Raw genomic sequence first — 26,832 nt, forward strand, 5'->3', positions numbered from 1 at the left:
ATGTCGTTTGTGGAAAGCGGGACAAGTTTGGCGCCGCGGCATCGCCGCCTGGCCACGCCAGCTCCTCTCTCTCGATCTGTGTATTCAGCCTTCAGTCAAGGAGATAGTTGGGGTGAGGGCGAAGTAGATGAAGAGGAGGGATGTGACCAGGTGGCCCGCGACTTGAGGGCGGAGTTCTCGGCGGGCGCGGCGTCCGAGCCTCGGAGGGCCACACTCCGGCCGCTGGACGGGGACGGGTCGCCAGTGCTGCGCGACAAGCGCAACGGGGTCTTTCCAGTGGGCGCGGGCAGCCGGGCGCAGGCTCGGCGGTGGCCCGTCCAGCTCCTCTCTATTGTTTGTTCGCTGCTGTTCGCCGCCCTCCTGGCTTTCCTCCTCGCCATCGCCTACTTGGTCGTTAAAGGTATAGAGCCCGGGCCGGGACGGTGTCAGGTGGAGCTTGGTTACACCTCCCTCTTCGCCGCGGTCCCCTTCCCCGTCTTACCTGTCCCCGCCCTTCTCCTTTTGTCTTCTCGTCTGCCTGGGCCTTTGGTTTGTTGTGACACCGCGTTAGGAAAGGACGTTTTGATTAAATGGGCGCTCTGGAAGAAATGCCTTAAAGCCAGTGAATACATCGGGAGAAATAGCGCGACTGTTGAAGCAAAATGCAGAGCACCCGACTGTAAGCGGTGACAAGTGCGTGTCTTTAAAACATTCAAAGGCCGGCACACTGGCCACTTCCCTTCTCAACACTGAAAGTTCTTGGAGGACAAGAATTCCATCCCACAGCCAGATTTCTACTTTAATAGATGAAATAATTAACTTCTCTGAGTTCTGTTTGTAACCAGGTGTAGTGTTCAAAGTTGTATTCCTGGAGATAGTCTATTCCTCCTCGGAATAATTTTCTTTTTCTGTGTCTGAAGTTGAAATAGTGGCCAAATTGGAATGAAAATAGGTGTGCTTTGAGTGTTAAAAAAACAAGTAAGGGTTATAGAGATGTATTATATGTGGTTGGGTATTTCTTACAGTGGAAAGAATCAAATTTGAGTTTAAATATCAGTTCTAACTAGTATGTGACCTAGGCTGAATTATTAAATAGAAACATTTAAGCTCCCCCCTCCCCAAAACAAACAAACCGGGATTTGTTGCATAAAAAGGACTCAACACTTTGTCACTTAGGAATTGGCTTTGCTAGTTAAATCTATTTTAACTCCAACTTTTATTTTTCCTCATTACCTTCCAGGCCTTAATGGGCTACAGATGGCCTCTAATCACTTAGCCTACTTTATTTTAATGTAGAAAACAAATTGGCAAGTTAAAAAGTTTTACCTTAACATAGCATTCACTGGGTGTCAACTGTTTGGCCATCTTTTATTTCTTTATCACTCTTCCCCCTTTTTTTCTCTGCAACTCTGAGAGTTTTGTACATAGCTTCTCTTCTAAGAGATCGTTTTTTTTTTGTGTCAAAGTCATGTGATCAATTGTAACTGGAAGTTCATTGTAGAAGACATTGATATGTTGGAGAATGGAGAAAAGAATTGAACTTAAAATCTAGTATGCCCTTAAATTTCCTGTAGAGTTCTTCTTTGTTGTTGAAGAGCACATAGCTACTAAAAACAATTTGAACCCAGTTCTGACTCTGGAGTAAGTTCTACAGTGTCTTCCAAGGCTTTGGTTTATTCTTAAAATTATGAAATAGTCTTACTTTTCTCCCTGAGCTTCTCTTTGTGTTTACAGAGTTGCATGCTGAAAATTTGAAGAATGAAGAGGATGTAGATACTGGGCTATTAGGTATGAACTTTCTACTTAATTCATCCAGTGACTCATTTTTGTTTTTAAAAGTTATGTTTAAATTTATACAAACTTGGAATAAACTATTTTATATTTCCATGTGTAGTTGATTTAGTATTTTTCATTTGCATGTGTTTGTGGTAAATGTTAATAGATTTCCTTTTAATGTATATATGTGGGGTATGTATATGTGTACTTATTTATTTTCTGTAATTTTATAATGGGCCACCAGTGTGTGTGTTTGTAAAATATTTTAAGCATAACCATATATGACTCTGGTACAGCAAATAGTTAGCATTTTCTAATTATCTTCTGGAAGAGCCTCCTCATACCACTTCTCAGAACTTAAAAAAAAAAATAGCTAAGATAATATCATAAGCAGACTTCAGGAGAATTTTGAGATTTTTTTGTTTATTTGTTTTTGGTCTCTTGGGTCCTTGCACTTGGTAGGCAGTTGCTTTAGCACTTGAACCACACTGCCAGCTCATTTTTGGCCTTAGTTATTTTTTTCAGATAGTCTCCCTTTTGCCTGAGGCTGACCTCTGAGCACCATCAACTGAGATAAGAGGCCTCCTCACCATGTCCAGTTTATTTGTTGAGCTGGGCGAGGTCTTAATTAATTTTTGGTTTGGGCTTCCAACCACCATCCTCTGGAGCCCTGCCTCCTGAGTAGCTGGGATTACAGGCTTGAGCTACTGCATGTGCCTTTGTGTTTACTTCTATAAGCAACTTTTTTTGAAAAAGAAAATAGAATTACTGGCCACAGTTGTACCAGGTTAATGACTAGAAAAGTCAGACACAAGTTTCTATAGGGTTTATAAAATAGTACAGTTAACAGATTTACAGTTTAAAAGGTGATATATAGCTGTATTTTTTTTTCTCCACCAAAATAATTTTGAAGAGTTCAAAACTTTACCAATTTGATGTACTTCACTCCTTTTTGCTGTAATTCATTTTTTGATCATTCTAAATCAATCTAAATCAAATAATCTGATGTGGTTATTCTAAACGGTTAAGGTTTTGTCATGCATGTTAACCCCCACTCCCAATGTTTGTTAAACCTTTTCATCTATGTTTATAAGGGTAATGTCTTCACAGTGACCCAAAGAATAGTCTGCCTAATTTTATAGAATGGGAAAGGTTTATGTTCAAATTACGAAGAAGTTAATTAGATATCACATAGAAATTTGTGTGTTCCTCTCAACTTCTTGCATGAGAAAACAATTTTAATTACTCGTTTTATCAATTTATGTTACTCTGTTTCATCTCTTGGAAACAAACAAGATTATTAGACTTTTCATAGCATTTGTTGAACTATCATCTTTAAAGAGTAGAAACAGAATCATGACTGGGCGTGAATTCTAAACTATTGCTACTTAAAAGGGGCCTGAATTCATATGAATAGAATGGATATCCAGCAACTGTTAGCCGAAAGAATAGTTTGCTTAATATCAAAAGGAATATGCTAGATTTTCGTCATTGACCTGCCTCGTTTTCTACTTCCATTTAAATAATCTCATATAGCTTTTAGGTATGCTTGATAATCCTATAAAAGATAGGAATAGCAATATCTAAGTCTTTAATTATGACAGGAATTTACTATCAAGATTTAGGAATGAGAGGCTGGGCATGTTGTCTCCCTCAACCCAGGGAAAAGGCTGGCAAGGCCTCATCTCAACAACAAATAAGCTGGATGTGGTGGTGCATGTCTGTCATCCAAGCTATGTGGTAGGCCATAGGTAAAAGGAGCATAGCTCAAGGCTGGCCCCAGGCAAAAAGCAAGACCATTTCAGAAAATAACCTGGAGCAAAAAGGGTTGGGGCGTGGCTCAAGTGGTAGGACACCTGTCCAGCAAATGAAAAGCCCTGAGTTCAAACTCTGGTGCTGTTAAAAAAAAAATTTCAGGAATGAGGAAAATTGCTGTATTTTTACAGCAGAAAAGCTAAACTATATCAAGACAAAGGTCCTTATTTTGAACCAGTGATCAAGTGAAAAATACAGTTATCATCACCTAATAGGCTAAATCAGATTCTTTTAAGATTGATTTTAAGGTGTAGTTATGTTTATTGAAAATATGTCTGTTATAACATGTACATAGAGAACAGTCTTCTCTATCAGAAGAGGGTTCTTTAAAAATCTACTTCAGAGGAGCAGTGCCAAGATGATTAAGTTCTTAAAAAGGTGATAGTCTATTTTATTATTTTATATCTGTGTCCTGTATAGTCAGTGCTATAGAATTTGTAGTATGAGACTTGATGGAATGCTTTCTGTGTCTTAAGAAGCTTCTGGGCTGGACCTGGTGGTCACACCTATAGTCCTAGCTACTTGGGAGACTGAAGCAGGATGATTACTTGATCCCAGGTGGTCGAGACCAGCCAGGGCAATATAGCAAGACTATATCTCAAAACAAACAAAAACTAAGCTTCAGAATCTGTCATCTTTAATGCCTGTCATTCCTTAACATCTTGTTTTTCTTTCTTTTTTCTTTTAATGGTATTGCGTTTTGAACTCATAGCTTTGACCTTACGAGGCAGGCACACTACTGCTTGAGTCATACCTGCAGCCCAACATTAAGTACCTTTTGTGTCTATATCCAGATTTGTATCATCTTTCAGTACGCTGCTGTTTTACTTTATAGCTGAGAGTTTTTCACCCTTCTGCACACGTACAAAGAAGAAAGGACTGACATACTGAGTTTAATCAAAGTGAAGCTATATCATCTGAAAAACTCATCCCCTTTTCCTTAAGAACATGACTTCATGATACAGAACGTTAGAAACACAGTAAAAATTTTCAAGAGAGGCCATATGGTGGAGGCGATTCATTCTTAGACACAAATTGAGAAAAATTCAATTTTTGATAGCCAAAAATTATGGAAACTCTTAAGTTTGAAAATTAACCAATGAAGGAACCTTTTAATTTGAGCCCACAATCTATTAAAGAAATGTTATGGTGCTATCCCCAACTGAGTGTAGTTATTTCATCTAAAATTCACAAATATGTTCTGTTCTATAGCACAAACCTTTAAAAAGTTGTGTATGACATTATCAAAAGAACGACTAGGGGGAAAAAAGAACTGGAAAGATAGGACTAAAATGTTGTTTATCTGGGCTTTGGAATTGCACATTTTTGTTTGTTTTCTGTAGTCCTCATAAGTGTAGCTATCTAGGAGAAAAGTTTTTTTAAAAGCATAAATTTAAGTTTAGAGAAACAGTAACAGTAAAGTTATTTATTAAGCTTAACAGTATGCAAAATTTAGCACTATGTATTACACTTTTACAGTATTCTAAAAATTTTTAAACGCTTTCAGATTTTTAGTAAATTCTTGGTAAAGTGAGTTTATAAAGCTAGTTATTAAAGTTTTACCTTAAGGATTCTGAAGATACTGACTTGTAGCAAATTCATTTGTTGGGAGTAAATGTCGTGACTTTTCTGCTTATTCGTATATGAGTTTTTTAATAGTCAGATAGTCACTATTAGACCACAGTAACTACTACGATAATAGAATGAACTCTTGTATTCTGACATGAGTTATACAGTGTGTGATACAGCTTTTGATGAGTTCAAAAGGAATATAAAACAGTTAAAATTTCCAGTGTTTGGCACCACTTAGACTGGAATAGTAGTCATTTCAGAAAAACTCAAAAACATTCTTATTTTCCGGGTATTCTATCAAAGCACCCAAGTGAAAAAGCTTGATTGGCTTCACAGACCTTGATGTTTGGTTATTTCTAAATGTTGTTATATGTCTTTACTTTTTTAGGAATCTAGAAATTTCATTATTCCATAGCAGTTCACAAATACTAACTGGGTTAATTAACATCTTTATTCTAGAGACTTTACCTATTATGCTAAACTTAGAGTAAACTTTTTGATTATTTCTTCCCCTCATTTTAGAGGTTTTCATTGAAATAGTGCAAATAATAGCCATTTGGCAATAGAGCCACCCACAAATTGTAGGTGTACACTAAATCTTACCATTTCTGTTTTGTTCTCACTGGGTTGGCAGAGTTGTTTGCCAGCCTTTACTGCGGTACCACTCGTACAATTCCAGGTTAGGTTGAGGTTCTGGAGGCATTACGCTAGAATTTTGGGACGGAGGTACATTCTGACCCTCAAGACATTTTGTTAAAGTGAGTTACTATTGAAATGTCTTTCATTCTGGTCAGGATGCCCTTTTAGATATTACAATTACACCACAGCACCATCCACTGTTTCTGTGCCCTGCTAAAGACAGAGGTCCTGTAGTCAGGGCTCATCTGCCAAGATGTACACAGCTATATTCCCTTCCTGGTGTGTGTCCTCTTCTACATAGCTTTGCTGGAACACTCCAACAACACTCTCCTGCTCCCCATACACACCTAAATTGAAGCACACACGTGATTTATTTGAACTGGGAGTGCCTTTCTCACCTTCCTGTGCCATACAAACATTTCATCTATTCCCCAATCAACTCATCTTTGTTGGCTGTTCAAGACATTCTGTGTTTTTACCCTCCCTGATTGTATCCCTGCACTAGTTTTTGTAATTATTCTGCAACATAAAGGCCAGAAAGATAGGCTGTTTTTCTTTTCTGCTTATTACATCCCTCTTGAGGGGTAATGAACATAGAGCTCTTTATCTCTGATCAGGGGTAGGGAGGGAGGGAAAGGGAGCTATCAGAAAACATTAGGTTAATCTTCCAAAGATAGTTTACCACATATTCATTATTGCTTAATTACCTTGTATTTTAGCATTTTTATCAGTCTGTTACTGAGCTTCCCATGGCTTACAAATAAGACAGTGTACGTATTTCTTAACTGCTTTTTGCTAAAATAAAGGCTTCTGTAGTAAGTCATGTTGTGTAACCAGGAAATCTGGTAATTCTTAACTCTTCCTCTAGTGTTCTTACTTAGTCTTTCCTTCCTATACTCTGAAAGCATAGGACATACACTTTTTTCATAGTAGAAGCTTAATATACTAAGGCAGTTTGAATATGACTCCGTATAGATTAGGATACAACGTTCCTGTCCGTCCCTTATTCAAAAAAGGACCACCTTACTGGAATTTTTTTGTACTTTTTAATTTTCTGAGTAGGTATAATAATATATGAGTCAAAATTCAGAATTTCAGAAAAGTATATACAGAAGGGGCTTCTCACTCCTTTTCTACAACCACTAATTCCTTCTCCCCATAAAGGACCAAGGTTAAATTCTTAATCCTTTCAGAAATTTTTAATTAATACATAAGTAAAATATATATTCAGTTCTCCACATAAATTGCGTATGCACATATGTAATCTGTACATTAATTTTCTCTTTTTTGGTGTAAGTGTGTGTGCAGTTCTGAATCTTCATTTTGGGGACTCACCAGTATATCTTAGAAATTTTTCTATATCAATGCATAAAGAACTTCCTTATTTTTTACAGGTACATAGCATTATATTACATTGATGTGCTTTATTGACCTATACAGTAGCTCCCTTATCTGTAGTTTTGCTTCCTGTGGTTTCAGGTAACTGTTATCTATGGCTGTTGAAAAATATTTAATGGAAGTTTCTAGAAGTAGTTTTAAATTGCACATTGTTTCAAATCTTGCACCTTCCAGTTTCATCCTTCCTGGGACATGAATCATTTCTTTGTCAAGCATATCCACATTGTATGTGCTACCTACCCACCCATTAGTCACTTAGTAATCCTCTTGGTTATCACATCAACTGTTGGGTTATTGTAGTGCTTATGCTGAAGTAACAGGAGAGAGACCACATTCACATAACTTACTGCAGTGTTGTATTTATTATATTTTATTAGTTACTAGACCTAATTTATAAATTAAAATTTATCCTACCCATATGTATTAGAAAAATAAGATAGGGTTTGGTACTTTGCAGTTTCAGGAATTCACTGGGGGGAGGGGGGTCTTAGAACATATTCCCTGTAGATTAATGGTATATCTCTCCCATTGCTATCACTTAGATTATTTTCAGTCCTTATTATAAATAATGCTATGGAGAATAATCTTGTATATATATTTTATATATGTTTATATGTATAGGACAGATATCTAGAAGTAGAATTCTGAGTGAAAGGAAACATATATGGGTTGTTCTAACAAATACTGTCAAATCAGTCTCAGGAGGTTATCAGCGATGCATGAAGAGTGTGTTTATTCATAGTCTCAGTGTCAAAGAATGTTATATAACAGCATTTTAGATTTTTGCCAATTGATGAAAAACAATATTTTTTCTGATTATTAATGATACTGCATTAACCTTTTCATATGTTTCCTGTTTTGTGGTCAAATTCCTTGCCTGTTTTAATACTGGAGTTTTGGATTGTTGAGCTTTTTTTAACTGGTTTCTAGGAATTCTGTTATAGAAAATTTTCCCTTTGTGCCATATGTTGTAAATTTATATTTTATTTTAAACATTTGTCATTTGATTTTTGCTGTGCAGATTTAGTTGTGTGTAGATATATTTTTGAATTTATATATCTTAAATAATGGTTCATAAAATTTGTTGTTAAAAGACTTTATCAGAGGCTATAAAATGACTTACAGTAATTCCTTCTATGACCTATATATGTAGATCACTGATTTTAGTGAATTGAGGCAGAGTCTTGTTATATAGCCCAGATGGCCTCAGACTCAGGATACTCTTGTTTTAGTCTCCCAAGTCCTGGAATCAGGCATGTGCCACCAATGCCTGGCTCTTTCATATGTTTTAGAATTTAGCATATAATATAGAGTGTATGGTATGGATCAAGTCTTTTCTTTTTTTTTTCCTTTTTTTCAGTGGTCACCCTATTTAATCAGTACCATTTTTTTGTGTTGGAAGGTATTGCTAGGGATCAAACCCAAGGCCTTGTGTATGTTAGGCAAGTGTTCCACCACTGGGCTACATCCCCAGCCCCTAGTAACATTTAATTTTTAAATCTATTTGGCTCTTCTTCTAAACTTTATTTTTTGCTCTGTTCTTTTGTTACCTGTTTGTATGTCAGTACTGACTGTTAAATATTAAGGTCCTACAGAATACTTCTTTATCTGTTAGGATTAGTCTCCCTTTGATTATTATCGTCTCTCATCAAAAGAACTTCAGAATTTGCTTCTTCTCTTCCAAGAAAAAAGTGTTCATGTTCTCAGTCTGAAGTTTGAGAGGTAACATCTTGTTTATTCAAAACCAGTTATCACAATCTTTGGTTATCTTATTAATTTATTGGCATGTTTATTATCTTTCTCTCACCATAATTACTCCATGAAAACAGCAAAATGTTTTGTTCCCCATCATCTTAGTAACAAAAACATAGTAACCACTCAATATATTTTTTGAGTAGATGAATCAATTTAAGAAAGAATTTAAAAATTTTAACGTTGAATAAAACTGTACAGCTACAAAAGAGAATTGCTACTGACCATGGAGTTAGATTTGCAACAAGTCATCTCTTTAATATCTTTAATGGGCTGTAAGTACTGTCTAAAAATCTTCAAATTAATTTATTACTATGTCTTTTTACTTTGTCTGTGCCTCTCTTTCTTCCACTTCTCAACCCTTACCTCTTTCTTTGAGTTCCACACCATGCTTTTGATATATTTCTGTGAAAAACAAAAAAACCTCGCAGTTCATGATTGACTGCAAAAAAAACCAAAAAATCTAGGTTCCCAACTCATTCGTAAGTTGGGAATGAACTTTCGTTTCTATGTTGAGGAAGGGTGATAAGTCAGATTAGGTTTATGATTTAGTAGGAATAAAGAGGAGATGCTCTACAATTGATCCACATGTCAAAAGTACATGGTATGGAATGAAAGGAATCACTTAACACTTAGTAATAGAAGATAGCAAGCTATTATTCATGAAGTTAAATGAAAAAATATCAAGATACCTTAAGAGTGAACTGTTTTAGCTTTTCCCATAGTTGAGTTTTATAAAACCAAAGGTATTATATTCTTCAGTTGAATTTGTCCTTTCCATCTATTATAATTTAATTAAAATAATATTAACTTTTACTTGTACTTTAGTAATTTAGACTTCCACATGTGTCAGTTTGTGCTAAGCTCAAATTTCTTACAAATTATCAGTTACATCTAACTCAGAAGACCAGAAATACACATAATCTTCTCAACATAAAGATACTAGCTTAGTTTTACTGTTAAGTTGTTTTCCCCCTTTCTCTTCCCATTCAGGATTCTGGACTCTGCTTATAGTATCCCTAACTGCTGGATTCTCCTGTTGCAGCTTTTCTTGGACTGTGACTTATTTTGATTCTTTTGAACCAGGAATGTTTCCTCCTACTCCTCTTTCACCTGCCAGGTTCAAGTAAGTATTGCTGTGTGTGTGACTCATTCGAACTCTGCTAAAAATTCTAAAATAGCTATAAGCAAGAGGTGGTCTATTTGGAAATATGTGGACGCTCTAGTCTTTAATCTGTGAAGTGCAAATGACACAAAATTTTTAGCTTGTTGACTACTCCTCCAGATAAATGGAGAAGAATATTTTAAATTCCATATATAGGTAATGTAACTTTTAAAAAAATGAATTTCAAGGAAGTACCTAAAAACTGAGAAACTTCTGACTGTCCTTTTGGATAGAACTTCATGTCAAACAGTTTAGAAAGGCAAAAATTAATGCCAGTACTTTGAAAGTTATACTAAACTTATGGTCAGACTTCATAGCAATTTAAAAACAATTAGATTGGACTTTTCCTTAGAATTTAAGCTTTGTATAATAATCATCAAGCACCTGTGACTCCTAATTTATCTATAAATTTATCTAAACCAGATCAGATACTTTTTATAATGGAACTGAGTTAAATTTCTTTGGTCTATATTTTCCGTGTTTTAAACATGTTCAGAAAATTTAGTAGGCAGTGATCTAATGAAGTTTATTCATGCCAGGAAAGCCCCGGTTTTAAATATTTATTTCCAAGTAAGAGCATCACAAGTGTCTAGTTTTGCACAAATAGGAGTCAGGATGGGGTTGGTAAAGACTAGAAAATAAATTGTTAAATTTATATATATTATTATAATTGTTACTATCACAGATGATAGAGATAGGAACATCTATTCAAAGGACTTTATAAACGTGAGGCTATTGACTTATATTATTAGTAAACTTCCATGTATTTTTCTCCCTTATACATGTGGTTAATAAAGTTATCTTCACTTCAAATGAAATGTAAATATGTTTATGTATTTTGTTTTAGTAAATCCCTCTGTGTATATGAAAATAAATTTTATACTTGAAAATAAATTTGTGGGTGGGGTAGATATTTAATTAATAATCTAAATTGACTAAGAGTTATATCTAACAGTGCAGTACATTCCATAGACTACATGGTTAGTATTCAATTGAAAAGTTTATTTTGCCAATAGATAGGTTTCAAATTTATATTTATCCACTATCTCTTAACATCCACAACTTTTAATAGGGAGTATGAATGTCATGTAATAGAGTTATTTCATAAATTATAAAAAAACTCAATCTCATTTTTACCTCTTTTACTTGTATCTCACTTCTCCCCTGAATTGCAGCTCTACATTTCCAGCTATTTAGTAGATCTTGCTACCTGGATTTCAAAAAGTATCTTGCAGAGTGATTAAAAACTCTCTATATAGTCTGTAAGGCTTATCTAACCACCCACTTACCCTCGTTCACTATGATTATCCCTTCACAAAGTTCAGTTTACAGATGTCCATGAAAAACTTCCTCTTTTCACCTCCATTGTTTTTGCACTATTTAAGGATTTGACTAATGTACTTTACTCCTTTGTCTCCCATTTTCCAAGCTTTTGCTCTTCTAATTTGCCTTATAGATCTAGTCACAGCTTTCTCTTCTTTAAGTTTTCAGTGACTTCCCCACTGCCTTTAATTTAAAGTTCAATCTCAAAGAATAACATATCATTCTTCTCCCAAATGATCCTGTCGTACTTTTCCCAACTTCATCTTTATCTATTTTCTCAGTGCAGCCTATATCATAGTCACATACCTTGACATCCCCTAAGTAAACTATGTAATTTTAAGATGACATGACTTTGCTTCTACTGTTTTCTCTTCCTGGAATGTCCTTTTCCTCTCAGCTTGTCTTTTACCACCACTATGAGTCATAAGACTTGTAAATGTTACAAGTTTTAGGCTGGGGGGTCTGGCTTAAGTGATAATTATGTATTTTAAATCTTGCCCTTGCTTAGCAAATGCAAAGCTCTGAGTTCAAACCCCAGAACTGCCCCAAAAATAGTTAGAAAATTTAAGAGTTAGAGAAAAGAATTTCAGTGTTTTCTTAAAGATCCAGTTTTAACTATAGTATTTAATTTTTACAAAATTATTTTTGCAATTTTAATGAAGTTTTAACCAGTACTAATAAGCCTCTATTTTCAATGTGCTTATTAGTAATTTAGTTTTAATATGACATAGTATCAGGTCACATACTTAGATTATGTACTTGTTAATACAGCCCTAAAAAGGTTAGATATAGATAATATGAAGTATATTTTAGGGGCTGGCAGAGTGGCTCAAGCAAACTTGCTAGCAAGTTTGAGGTCCTGAGTTCAAACTTCAGTACCACCAAGAAAGAAAAGTATATTTTAATATGTTGTATTCACTTTAATATTTGAAATAAATATAAAATGTACATAACATACAAAAATATTTTATATTACACAAATGAAAAGTGTGTGTGTACACAGAAATTAAAAGAAATTGAGTTTGAAACATAAAACACTGCCCTCTTGTGTTTTTAGAAAATTCACAATTACTTTAGAAATGTTAGAGTAAGTATATATTATCTGAGTAACCCGTAGAGTGAGTCCTTGTACAGGGAAATAGCCTCTGGATTTTGAGAAAGTTGAGATCATCATACCTAATTTTCGTAGAAATCAGATTAACAAGTTTCTTTAATATGCAACACCACATTTTTATAAAAATATTGTCTCTTACAATCTAAAATAAGTAATGACATTAATATTTGGTTCTTTGTTGAAAATTTAAAAAAGAAAAATTATGGAAATCATCAACCAGGGAAAATGACTATCACCATTTCGATGTGTATATTTCTATTTTTTAAGCTTATTTTAGAAATGGGAAGTGGATCACAAAGTACATACTGTTTTATTAAACAGCAAAAAAAAAAAAATTGTATCTAATTGGTTTGTTAAAATGGTAGTTCCTTGGGGCTGGAGGTGGAGCTTAGTGTTACAGTGCTTGCCTAGCATGTGTGAAGCCCTGTGTTCGATCCCCAGTACCACCAAAACAAAATGACAACAAAAAGTATTCTTGATATCCTTTACAGAGTAAAGCATGTGGTTTTTGTTTTGGTGGTAGTTTTTTTCTTTTTTCTTGGTTGTTTTTATTTTTATTTTTTGGTAGTAATGGTGTTGGAACTCTGAGTTTCTTGCTTGCTAGGCAGATGCTATACCAAATAAGCCACACCTCCAGTCCATTTTTTAAAAAAAGCTATTTAGTGAATTCTTTTATTGGGCCTATAATGTTGCAGCACCAGGGGACAGCACAGGAGGGTGTCTCCAGCTGACAGCAAAACTGAGCTGAACAGCCTAGTTATCTATCTAGCCAGAAGGGGAGTGTGGCAAGGGTTTTGCACAAAATATATCCTTCAAAGTATAATTTTAAGGGAATAACTTAATTGTGGGGAAAAATCGATATGGGTGCATATTGTGTTTTATTAAGACAACTCTTCAGGGGGGAAATAGCTTTTATTGACATTTGGTAAATATTAGGTGAAGCATTTAATGAAATCAGCCATTTAAACCAATCATTAGATTGAGATTAGAAATAAAATCTTTTATAGCTATTTTCATATTTACTATTCTAGATTAGTTATAGCCTAGAAACTTTCACTTTTACATAAGCACAGACCTTTGGAAATAAAAGATAGCTAAAGAACGGTATATTTTTAGACAGGTCCTTACAACAGGCAAGATTTTCAGAAGGATGCTTCCATGCATTTGTAAAGTTTGCTGAGTTAAAAAGATATACTACAATGTCATATAAATAGACTTAGGTGTGTCTTTCGCCCTATTTATATCTAAATCATGTGGAGGGCTTTGCCTTAGCTATTGCTGAAAATCTATTAGCAGTGTTGAAGAACGAAGCAGAAGTAAGTTTGTATTCCTTAAAGTATGTAAATACACATTCTTATTTCTCATCAGCTTATAATTCATTAACCTTTTTTCCACACTACCTAATTAACGTCTCCAGTTTACTTTCCTTTTCAGTTTTCCCTTTGCGTTCTTTTGCTTCTGTCAGTGATTTCTAAGCAAGCAAATATAACAGTATACATAGTCATTATTTCGCATTGTGTTTATCTTCTTTTTTCATAGTTTCCAGAAGTTTATAAATCTGTATATAACACCTACCATGCAAAAATACTGCCTACAAAGAGAACCCAGAGTTTTAAGTAATCTGGGTTTCATTTTAAGATGGACCAATGGCAGGACCAGATATTTTATTTAAATCTTCCTGATTGGGGAAGAAGTTAGATACAAGATCTGCCTTGAAGTTGCATTTTTCCTAACAAGTTAACTTTTAAGCTATATTATTTTAGAATTACTAGAGATGTCTTAGAGGTTTCTATTAACCAAGTCCTTCTTAAGCCACCTATAAATATTGTATTAGTCTACTTGCCTTATTTTTTAACAGTTGAAGAAACTGAGTCCCAGGAGTTTAAGCAACCTGCACAAAGTCAGATTATTTGCATATACCATAGCTGGCACCTGACTCTGTTGATTGTTTTGTTTGCCATAGTAACTAACCTACCTCTTCATGATGAATTGAATCAATAGAAGGAATTTTCTTAATTGTCCAGCATTCTGAACTCTTATTATATGGCAGTTTTGCCCTGCAGTGTTGAAAAATCTAATTTAAAAAAATCTCTCCCTAACATCTATCTTTATTGTCTTATTTCCTCCCAATCATCAGAACACTCTGTTTTTAAACTGCCCACATTTCATATTACTTGTGCCACAAGCACCATCTAGTGGTGAAATGATGTAGCTAAAGCTTGTAGTTCTGTGTGCTAAAAATAAAAACCATTTAATTATTGATAGTCCCACTTGGATAGAATTATTACTTCATAGTCTAGTAGAAAATGATAATATAGGTGAAGGGTGTAAGCAAAAAGCAATATAGGAAGATTATTGTAATTTGTTACCAAAATAGTAAAGAATAATATGAAAAATGACAAAATAAGTTAATGTATTTTGTCTACCTTACAGAAATTTTAGTGTAGTGTTGGAGATGAAAGGCCAACATTCTTAGAAGTTAAGGCAAAGTACTGCAAGTCTTATTGCTGATATGAAAATAATGCCCATTATTTAAATCAGAGCCATTATTCAAATCTCCTAAACCTTGATGCTAAGACAGTAGCTTTGTAAGGATGTAAAAAACTAAAATGACCCAGGGATTCTAAAATAAGCCATACTCAACAAATAAAGCTGGTTTATTTTAAATCCAGAGTTAATTTGCATGACCTATATGGAGTAAAGTGGCAAACACTCCTAGCACCTAGGGCTTTCCTTAGTAAATTAGCTGAAAACATTGTGAAGGGTGTTACCATGGCAAAGAAACTTTGTCAGTAAGATGAAACTATTTTATGCTGTAGATACCCATGGAGACTTATTGTCAAAGAAGAAAAAAAAATCAGTGCTTGTGTTTAAAATTACAAGGATGGACTAATTCTATTTTTGAAACTAAGTGCTGCTAGAAATTTCAAATTTTCAAGCTTACGCTGATCAAAGGTTATATACAAATAAGATTTCTGGTAAACTGCATGTTTGAATCCACAGCTTAGATTATCCAGTTACTTACTGAGAAACTGATTTTAGTTTCTCTCCTTCTGTTGAGAAATACTGTTGAAATAACATGTCCTGCAGTCACAGCACTGTAGATTTTGAAGACTCTCAGTTCTTCATAAATCCTATGTTGACTTCTGTGCTAAGAGACTGCTCATTTTGAATCTCACAACTGAAGGTGAGCCTATTTGAGGCATAGCTTGGATAGTTTTAGAAAGAATTATCTCAGCCTTGAGCACAATTCTGTGTTCAGTTTAATAAACATGAATATCTGTTTATAGAATAGGAATATTTATTAAAAGAAAAAAGATGTATTTTTAGATGTTCCTAGATAGCTTTTTAAAAAATTTTTTTAAGAGTCCTGAACCTTCAAAAATCATCCCTGAAACTAGGCATTTTGAATTATCAGAAACAAGGAAAAAAATACTATATTTTGTTGTAACTTGACTTACATTTAAGTCACAATTTGTATACTTCTGATGCCTCTTAAATAATCACATGTATGTATTTCCTAGACTGATACAGACTGAAAGACCTATTTGGGTATTCATTTTAAAGAAATCAGTGCATAAATCCATTATGTAATATTTTCAGAGAAGTTTGAGGTTTGGTATCTACTTTTTAGATTTATTATTGGTTATATTTGTGGCTTATTTGATATGAGGTTAATAGTCAAAATCCAAGGAAAGTACAGTCACCAGTGTTGCAATTTCTGGAAATGTGCTAAGGTTAAATAATGGCACTGTCGTCACAAAACCCTTTTTAAAATATAATCTGTAGGATTAGGTTGGCAATCCGTAGTATTTCAATGTTAATATACAAACCAGGGGCTATCTGCTGCCTTCCTGATATTGTTGGTCTTTTTTTGGTCTGGATCCCTGAGTTTTATACCCTCCTATTTCTTACTGTTCTAATCACAAACAATATTTGATAAGTGTTCACACACTTAATTTTAAATAGCAGATGGTTTCAATTTTTTTCCCTTTATTATGATGGGTGGGGGAGTACATTGTGGCATTTACACAGGTTCTTACAATGTACAAATATATCATACATGAATTCACCTCCTCAACCATTCTCCTTCAACCTCCTCTTCCCCCTCAATTTGTATTTAACATTATTTGTAACCCATTGTTTTTCTTTAAGTATTGCCTTATAATGCTATTTGGAATCTCAAAATGATTTGCTTTTTGGTAAGCTGTTTTGGCAACTATTTTTCAGGCTAACACATGATCTACTCTGTTACGTGTATTACTTCCAATAGAAAATATTCTGAATGTAATTAGATGCTGAGATGTTTGAATTTCTGACATTTGCACGTGAAAGCATGTTTTAACTGTTCCTGTAGGGGGCAGCAGACAAAAGTAAAATATTTTATGTGAATTGCCTGGAAAATTCAGGCATTATTAATGTTTTTTCCTTTACTTCTCCTTGGGTATCCAGAACAAATTAAATAGCAAAATAAAAAAGCATAATAGAAAAGTGTTACAGATTCTTAGCAGTAATATAAGCCTTGGAGCTCAAGAAAAATGAGTAACTTAGTATCATTTCCAGGCACATTAGACTTAACATTGAGCACAGTGAATTGACTGTTTCTACTCTTTGATACAGATTTTGGAGTGCTGCCTCCTTGTTGAATCAGATTCTTTTTTGCCATGAACTAATGAAACAGATGTCAGATGGCTAATTGTAGTAGGAGAAAAAAAGCTACTGACAAAAGAGATAGGTCATAGACTTGGCCTTGATATTTGAGTGTCATGAAGTTTCATTCTCTAGAGACTGGGCATCATTTGCAATGCTCTTACTATTAGTGAATATGTTGATGGTACTACCCTGGGAGTGCAGGGTTAAAATACATGCACATTTTTTAAAACATTCCATTGCTTTTCTAAACAGAAAATACATAATTGTAACAAAGTCTTCTAAGAAATTGTCTAAACTATTCGTGCTTTTCTTGGTATTTACTTTGTTCCTGTTTGCCATTTAACTTGCTTATGCTGTTTACAATGTGTTATTTGTGGGCTGTTCAAAAAGCACAGTAACAGTCTTACATTTGGGACCCTTTCTATGTGCTCAGCAATATATGTAAATCATTAGAGAGGACTTTCAAGTCAAAAGTGGTAACTTCAAATCCAGCCTACTGCATATACTAGCAGAAGGACTTTTGAGTAAGTCATTTAGCATCTGGAATAAATTTACTAGTTAAAGCAACAGATATGTCGAATGACAATCTGAATGACATCATGGCAGGCATGATGCCAGAGGTTTGTTTTACGTTTTTCTTGAGATTTTTTTTCCAAGTTGTAAGTCTGACCATGGTATACCATAGGTTGCCTACTGTCTTTTCAGGGAGTACTTATTATTTATTCTGAGAATTTATTCTTTCTATTCATTTTTCTTTTAATTCTTTGATATTAAGGTGGCCTTTCTTTTAAATAATGCTGGTAATAGATGGTAGTGGTTTAAGTTTTGTTTTTGGCAAAATAACTGTTTCAGTTTTTTTTTTTTAACTCATATAATTTTAAGATCTGGGAATTTCATTTTTTTTTAACTTTTATATTATTCGTCCTGACTTTCAGTGAATAAGGACTTTCATATGTAATCCAAGTATCCTGCATGGATAGTTGTTCTTGGACATTTTTTTCTACCATGACATTCCAATGAATAAAGTTAACGTGTCTGACATTCTTTTCTTACCAGCTGAATGGATTGCCTTAAAGGTAAAATACACCATAGGTTTCATCCAACCAGATGTACCTTCATTCATTTCTCTCATAGGTTTTCAGGTAAATTAGTACAATAAGAAGTATTTAAAATATGCATGTGTGTAATTCCATTTAAAAAACTCTGCTCATCTTTAGAATCCTACTGTGCCCTGGATCCTTATAATAACATTGCTGGCATTTATGCCTTATTGAGTGTATAAATTCCAGGCATCTCATTTTGCTTTCTCAAGAACACTAATGACAGGAATTATCTTCATTTTAAAGATGGAGAATTAGATTTTCAGGTAGGTTACAATAGTCCTATAAGTAATAGAACCATAATTAAACCAAAGAGGATTGTTAGCTTTTTGGGTCCTTCAAACTATTAACTTTCTCGTCCTCTCCATTGTTTCTTATTTCTGCACAAACTATTATTTGTCTAGAACTCTAAATCCTCTGTATTCCATTTTTTGCTCAAATTTAATCTTTTAAAATTTCTCCCATTCTATAAGCTGAATGAATCCTTTATATTCCAGTAAATGCCAAACCCTTTTTCCTTTTTTTCTTTCTTTTTCTATACTGGGGTTTGAACTCAGGGCCTTCTCACTTGCTAGGCAGGTACTCTACCACTTGAGCCAAGCCACCAACCCATCTGCCACACTTTAACAACACTTAGCACAGTGTGTCACTATATTTTGAAGGGCAATGGTGATTCTTAACATTTCTCTGTCTTCCATATAATATTGATGTTGAGTGTTCATTCTATAAATCTTGGCAAATGGGAAAGGGATGGGGGGAAAAATTGTAAAGAACTTTAGAGTAAAAAAGTAGCTGGAGAGTTGCCTCAAATGGTACAGTGCCTGCCTTGCAAGCTTGAAGTCCTGAGTTTAAACCCCAGTCCCACCAAAAAAATTTCCATCCCTAGAGTAAAAATAAGAGGTGAATGTAACTTCTGCTATCTTTTCATTTATGAAAGACATGGCAAAGAAGTCAGAAGTTCTTTGAAATTCTAACCTTTGTTTTCTTAAGTAACACTGATAAAGGGAATATACACAACTAAATATAAATACATTTGTCCCTCTGCAGGGAACAGATACCAAAATTCATGCATACTCAAAAGTCTTTATAAGAAATGGCATACTATTTGCATTAAACTTATATATACCCTCCTGTGTACTTTAAATCATCTCTAGATTTTTCTTATAATACCTAATACAATAGAAGTGCTATGTAAATAGTTGTTACATAGTAGTGTTTAGGAATTAGCATAAGCACAAAGTCTGTGCATGTTTATTATTTTCCCAAATATTTTTTATTTGAAATTGGTTGAATCTGTAGATGTGGAGCCTGCAGATATGGAAGGCCCATGTTGCTTAGTGTTTTTAGTTTCCAGATTTGGGGTAGGAACTTTTAATTCCAAATAAGGAACTAACCGCTAGTTATTAGTCCAACTAAAACTCATCTTAAAATTCTTTAGGGTTGGAGATTTCCTTGGCTCAGAATAGAATGAGAAATAAAAGGCAGCTCAGATGTCTGAAAAAGTAGATTAGTACCAGCTAGCTCATCCTGTCTCCTGCTAAGCTTGTCAGACAAGAAACAAATAGCCAGTTGGTTCTTGATGTGAGCCTCTAATGTAGTTCCTTATTCTGGCAAGCATATTCTGCTTAAAGCAAAATCAGTTGGCAATGAAGTTTCTATTTTAAATCACAAGAATTCTGTCATAAAAGCGTCTCTGATATGTACGAATATGTATAAAAGAAAGGAAATACAGGAATTAACATGTGTTAGGAAAGAAGATTCAAAGAATAGAGTCTAGTATTTATCACTGTGATATGCAGAGATTTAGTTCAAATGAATCTGAAGGCTAATGTAAAAACAGTAAGCAACTGAAAACATGAAGAGATCTATTTGAATCTGGTGTTCTGTCTTTTAAATTAAAAAAAGAAAAAAAGGCAACTTACTTGGAACATTGGGCAGTTGTTTACTCAATGCATTACTTTGTGGTTCAAAAGTAAAAATACAGTCACTTAAATTGGCAGTTACTGAATTCATTTGAATCTTAAATTTTAAATGTATTTCATTCCTGAAAAATGAAAATAATAAAGATGGAATTATTTTATGATACTCTTACTTTACAAGTTTGTGTCAGATATTAATAGAAATATATTACTAGAAATTAATTTCTATAGTACACTATCTGGATATAAATAACGATGTAGGTTCTGTAGAGAATTATAAAGGAAGAAGTGACTGTGAACAAATAAGATAAATAGCAAGCAAAAACAATATATGCATATAACCTATAATTTTTCCATCCTTTCTTCCATGTACTTCCTAGGTTTTTTGTATTGTTTTGGTTTTGATGTAGATTTAGGTTTAGGTGTTTTGCTTAGAAGGAAGAAAAGAAATAGTCAAAAAGAAGTTTTAAAGATCTCTTTGAGAGCTAAGCTTCCTTTTCTATACTATTTATCTAATATTATTGATCATTTGCTATATGCCAGATACCTGATCTTTTACAACTTTGTAAAATTTCTATTTTTATTGCCCTTTTATAGAGGAGGAAATGAAGGTTAAAAAAAATCAAATAGTTTCTCTGTAAGTGGCACAGTTGGCGTTCAAACCCATGTCTGTCTACTGTAGAGCTTGAACTCTTAACCACTAACAGGGAACCACATAAGTACTTCATTGTATGGGTCTTTATTTTTGGAACCAATTTCTTTAAAACTAGAACAAGATAATACCTTTTGTATAGTTCATCTTCTAAGATATGGCAGTGATTCTATCATAATGAACCTTTCTTTGTAACTTTATTTTCAGTGGTATTTTATTTTTATTGAACAGTGTTTCCCATTTTGATTTCAGAAATGTGTAAGTAGAAGAGAACTTTTATCTAAACTTAAAATCCACATTTAGGATCCTAACTTTTACTAAAACATTAAACTTCCATCATTCAATTTTGGTCTATATATCTGCTTATACTATGTCCATTATATCAGTACCTCTCTTTGATTTACTCTTTCGAACTAAGGTATTTATGTAGTTGTACTTCCTGCATTGATGTTCTAGTTTAAATACAACTAATGTTGATAAGTAATCTATTAATAGGTAGAAAATTACTAAAGAAATAAGTAAGTTCTTTGAAGTGTTTTTACTTATTCTGTATCTGCTACCTGGAATAGTCATAGAAATTTACAACTAATAGGGACCTTAAGTTCATCTGGTCTTCTCTATTGCTTGATAAACAAGAAATACTTTGAGGGGGAGCCAGTACTGGGGTTTGAACTCAGGGCCTTCCATTTGCTAGGCAGGAGCTCTGTCTACCATTTTGAGCCATTCCATCAACTCAAACATGAAATCTTAAGTGTGAGTTTCACTTCTCCTTTTGTGTGCCAATCCATTGACATGTCTTTTAAAACCTGGGTCAAAACTTGTATCACAGGCTAGGAGTGCTCTAATGGTTGAGCACCTGCCTAGCAAGCTCAAGGCCCTGAGTTCAAACCCCACCCCAGAACTGCAAAAAAAAAAAAAGTATACAGGAAAACTTACATCACTAAGGAATCTTGACCTTGTTAACAGTATTGTTTGCTCACTTACATTTTATAACCAATTAATACAAAAGTATTTTGACAAAGAATATTTTAGGAAAATTAATTTGTACAGTGTGTGTGTGTGTGTGTGTGTGTGTGTGTATGTGTATGGAGAGAGAGAAAATGTTAACACATAATTTGATTTTGAGTTGGTTTTCTCTTTCACATTCACATATACAAACAATAATTATAACATTATCTCCAAAAATAGCCCTGGCAGTTTCAAAAGTTCTTTAAACTAATTTTAAAATCTTTATATAAATGTTGAAATAAGGGGAGGGGGCATGGCATGGCATTGGCTTAAGAGGTTGAGCACTTGCATGTGTAAGGCCTTAGGTTCACTCCCTAGTACCACAAAAATAATTAAATTTTGAAATAAAGTGTAGTCTTCAAAGTTAAACATTTTCATTGTATTGCTAAAAGACCGTGGAATTTGTTTGGTTTTTTTCCTTCATTCATCATGTAGTCTAGGTTAGAAATCCATGTAACATGAAAGAAAACCAGATCATTCTGGGCATAGTGGTGCACATCTGTAATCCCAGATTCAGAAGGCTGAGGCAGGGGAATCACAAGTTTGAGGACAGCCTGGGCTCAACAAGCAAACAAACAAGCAAAAAAAGAAAATCAGCTAAGCAGGGCCAGGTTTTTTGGGTTTGGCAGTATTAATAATTACTAATGCTAAAGTTTTACTTATTCTTGATGGGGATTTTTAAAAAAATTTTATCTGGCAATTTCCTATGTTAGACGATATTACATAGGATTTAAGAAATTATATTCACTTTGCCTTATTGGTCTAAATTACCTAATAAAAGGGGGTTTTTCCCCCTAATTTGGTGTATCATTTTTCTGAGATTAGGCCCTTCTTCTTACCTTTTCTTTCATGAAATTACATATGCTGTATGTAATCTTCTCAAACCCCAACTCCCATATTAATATCAATTGCTTAGCAGTATGTGCCTGCTTCACTTGATGGAAATAAACAGTCATGACTTATAAGAACCATTTTGTAATCATTCTGTGATGGAACTTTGAATAGAATAATACTCATTTGGTGGTTTGGACAAACGGAGTTTTATTTTTAATTTGTGTAAGATGTATAGTGACTTCTTAGACACATATGCAAAAAAAGTTTAAAAAGAAGAATTTATGAGTACCTTCTGAGCTTTATGTTCAGAGTGAGCTTATCCAGCTGAGAACCTACAGATACTCAAACTGCATTATTTGCTCCTACTAATCTAAAAATAGGAGGTTAGTCACACTCTGTTTCAGCAGTCAGTAGAACTTGTGAAATAGCAAAATAAAACCAAAGGACTGAAACCATCTGAAGTCATAATGCCTGAAAATTTTAGTCAGTGTAATAATAAAAGAAGTTGTAACATTAGAAAGAAATAAAGTTGTTTTCCCAGATACAATTGTATAAAAATACTACAGTATTTCAATGTGAAGTCAGCATAGTGACTGGGAGTATTTCAAAATGTAATTACAAAAATCAGCACTAGTCAATACTATCAGTGACCAAATTAAAAATTTGCTAAAAGATCCTTAATAGCAAAAAATTAAAATATCTTAGAAATGCAACTAATAATAATATGCAAGACTCCCATGAAGGTAATCATAAACTTTATAGAAGATCTAAATAAATTGAAAGACATCTGTGTTCATTGACTGGAAAACTTAAGAAGGCACACTCCTCAAATTCATCTACATGTTCAATGCATGGCCTCAAAATTCCAATTGCCATTTTTTGCAGAGAAGGACAAATTCAACTTAAAACTCATTTGGAATTACAAAGGATCCACCCTCCCCCCAAAACAGGCAAAACAGTCTTGACATCAAAAACAAACACTTCCCTATTTCAAACTTCACTATAAAGCAACAGTGATCAAACAGTGTGGCAGTGGCATTAAGATAGACATGTAGGCCAGTGGAATACAATTCAGAGTCCAGATACATCTGTGGTCAATTAAGTTTCTACAGGGTGTCAAAAAGACACTCCATTTAACCAGTGGTGCTAGAACAACTAGATGCAAAAGATTAATTTGGTGGCCAGGCATGGCGGCACATGCTTATAATCCTAGCTACTTGGAAGGTAGAGATCAGGAGGTTGGACGTTAAAGGTCAGCACAGGCAAATGTTGGGGAGACCCCCATCTCAACAAATAAACTGGGCATGGTGGTTCACATCTGTAACCCCAGTTACACAGGAGGAATAAGTAGGATGATCATGGTCTGAGGCTGGCCCCTGGAAAAAATGAGAGATCCTATCTGAAAAACAAAAAAGGACTAAAGCAAAAAAGGACTAGAGGTGTGGCTCAAGTGGTAGGGTGCATGCCTACCAAGCACAAGACCCTAAGTTCAAAAACCCAGTACTGCCCCCACAAAAAGAATGAATTTGGTCCTCAACACAACATACAAGTGTTAGCTCAAAATGAACTCAAGATATAAACGTAAGTACTAAAACTAAAGTTCAGAAGGAAATGCAGGCATAAATCTTTATGACCTTGAGTGAAGCAATGGATTCTTAGATATGACACCAAAAACAGAAGAAATTAAAGAAAAAAATTGATAAGTTAGACTCCACAGGATTAAAAACTTGAGTTTCAAAGAACACAACTAAGAAAGAAAAACAACCCAAAAAATTTTGCACACAATCTGTCTGATAAGGGAGGTAGAGCTCCCAGAGCAGGGAGGAGTCCCAAGAGAGGGTGCCCTTGCTTAGCCTTCTGATACCTATTGGATAAAACCCCCTTTTTTGTATGTCTCATTTTTACTAAGAAAAGCAAAAATGTATTATTGCAAATAATGTAAACACATGTATGTAAATGAAAAATGATGCCTGTTGAAACTGTTCTAGGAATCGGGGAAGGGTGTGGGGAAGAGAAATGGAGGGGGAAGGCAAGTATGATATAGTTAATACATTGTAAGAACCTTTATAAATGCTACAGTGTACCCACACCCAGGACACCAATAAAAATAAAAGACATGAAATTAAGTGAATTCGTTATAAAGGAACGTGTCAGGAAAAATCTCATGTAAATTTCTTAAGCTAGTTGGAACTTACAGTAACCATAAATAGATGTCTTTGCTGATACTTAGAAACTTATTGAAAAACACTTATTATGTAATCTGTTAGGTTGAGAACTGAAATGTTCCTAAAGATTTAATCTGAACCATTCCCATAGATGTGTTCTTCATATGACTCCCAAATGATGCAAATGATGAAACAGTAAAAAGGTATAGGGATCAAATTCAGTGTTTTGCTGTAAGTACTAATTCTGCAGGTGTCCAACAGTCTTTTTAACTTGTGAATTACTGTGTATGCATTTGGTAAGCTTATTCTCAGTCTTTAGCATTTTCAGTGAAAACTGTTGATGTATTTTTTGTTTTGGTTTTTATACCAAACTACATGTTCCTTTTTTTGATTTGTGTCTTTCCTTTTTTTCTAGGAAACTCACTGGACATTCTTTCCACATGGGGTACAGCATGGCGATTTTGAATGGCATTGTAGCTGCTCTTACTGTGGCATGGTGCCTCCTGTAAACCCACACTGGAATAATACTTTTGGCAAAAGTCATGATTGTTTTGTAATAACAGAAAAGAACATCATTACCTACTCAGAAGACTTAGGAAACTATTATGTGGCTCAAATACATGTCATCATCGTCATCATTGTGGAGGACCTTTCAAAGCATTATTCTAGAGTCTAGGCATTAGGGAATAGTTGAGTGTGAAGTTTCGAGTACTTTCTTAGAAGTATAAGATGTTTACCTCATCTTTTTATTTTGGTGTGGTAGTTCTTACCAGTTTTAGAGAACATTTTAATGGAGATCAAACTTGGAAAACTGACTATAGGCCAAGGACTACCTTACCATATATATACAACATTTTTGCTAAGAAATACTGATATTACTGTTTAATTAAGACAGTAATATTATTTATTTATACATAACATTTGGAGAACAAGTAATGCCTATTACAATATTTTATAGAAGCTTCTTTTAAGTCAGGATAGGTTTTGATATTCATAGAAGGTGAATTTATACTTCTTATGGGGAATAATTCCTTATATATTTTACATATTTTCCTACTACATATCTAGACAACTGTAAATGTTATTTCATAGCTGGTGCAAGCTCGTCATTTTTACTAAGTATTTTGACTATTAACAAAAGCAGAAAAACACATTGACCTAAGTTTTAAATTAAAATTATTTTAACAAAAAAAGTCTGAAAAAGGTAAATTAAGTCATAAAAACAGAAATTTGAGGCTGTTGATTATTTCTATTTTCCATAAATTTAAATATCTTGATGTACGTATGATTACTTCAACAGAACTATATTGCTTTGTTTTTAATAAATGAAAACTGAAATTTTTGTATGCAGAAATGCTTGAACTACTTTATTTTTAATCTAAAAAATACAATTTCCAAAGTATATTTTAATACTCTGTACATATATATGTATATAATAAAACTATGTTGTATGTAACACTATACCATACAGTTTTATAATTTTTCCAGTTTAGGTGTTACTTTTTAATTGTGATGTGAAGAGTTTTTGTTGTTCTTGTTTTCATAGTAATTAAACCTTAATTGTTCCCCTTTCTTACTAAATACCTTAAATGTGTAGAAAGTCACCTCAGTTTTAGAAAGACCAATGATTTACACAGCTGTTTTCCCTGGCCAAATAAAAACTTAACATTAGGAGATTCTTGTATAATCAAACTGCTAATTCAGACTAAGTGGAAAATGACATGTGTAGTACATTACTCTGCTGAATGTTGTTACTAAGTAAACAAGGGTTCTAAAAATCTGACTTTTTAAGACTGTTACAAAAAAGATCATTTCCATTTAGTTGGAAAGACTAATTATTGCTCTACTTTAAATGATCTGAAATGTTTATACTAATGTGGGTGTGTATGTGTATATATCAATCCTGTGACTTAAGTATTTATACCAGTGTGGTGGTCGCAATCAATCTTTTTTCACTTGCTGCCTTCC

General features: G+C 34.0%; 1 protein-coding gene across 2 annotated transcripts; it reads left to right on the forward strand.

Annotated features, from left to right (window-relative positions):
- Nucleotides 1-26,538, forward strand: Arl6ip6 (ARF like GTPase 6 interacting protein 6). Of its 2 annotated transcripts, XM_020179587.2 has the most exons (4): nt 1-400; nt 1,714-1,767; nt 9,925-10,057; nt 25,280-26,538. In XM_020179587.2, the coding sequence occupies exons 1-4, from the start codon at nt 1-3 to the stop codon at nt 25,371-25,373; spliced, it is 681 nt and encodes a 226-aa protein (XP_020035176.1). In that variant the 3' UTR covers nt 25,374-26,538. The 2 variants fall into 2 exon arrangements, with proteins under 2 accessions (XP_020035176.1, XP_073926909.1); XM_074070808.1 differs by lacking the exon at nt 9,925-10,057.
- The last annotated feature ends 294 nt before the right edge of the window (nt 26,539-26,832 follow it).

This window comes from Castor canadensis, chromosome 4 (genome assembly GCF_047511655.1).
Source record: "Castor canadensis chromosome 4, mCasCan1.hap1v2, whole genome shotgun sequence".
Classification (NCBI taxonomy): Eukaryota; Metazoa; Chordata; class Mammalia; order Rodentia; family Castoridae; genus Castor; species Castor canadensis.

Excerpts from the sequence above, each read along its gene's own strand:
- Arl6ip6 (XM_020179587.2), top strand. The coding sequence starts at position 1 with ATGTCGTTTGTGGAAAGCGGGACAAGTTTGGCGCCGCGGCATCGCCGC. Across the intron at positions 401-1,713 it reads CGCCTACTTGGTCGTTAAAG|AGTTGCATGCTGAAAATTTG; the intron begins GTATAGAGCCCG and ends TTGTGTTTACAG. Across the intron at positions 1,768-9,924 it reads TGTAGATACTGGGCTATTAG|GATTCTGGACTCTGCTTATA; the intron begins GTATGAACTTTC and ends CTTCCCATTCAG.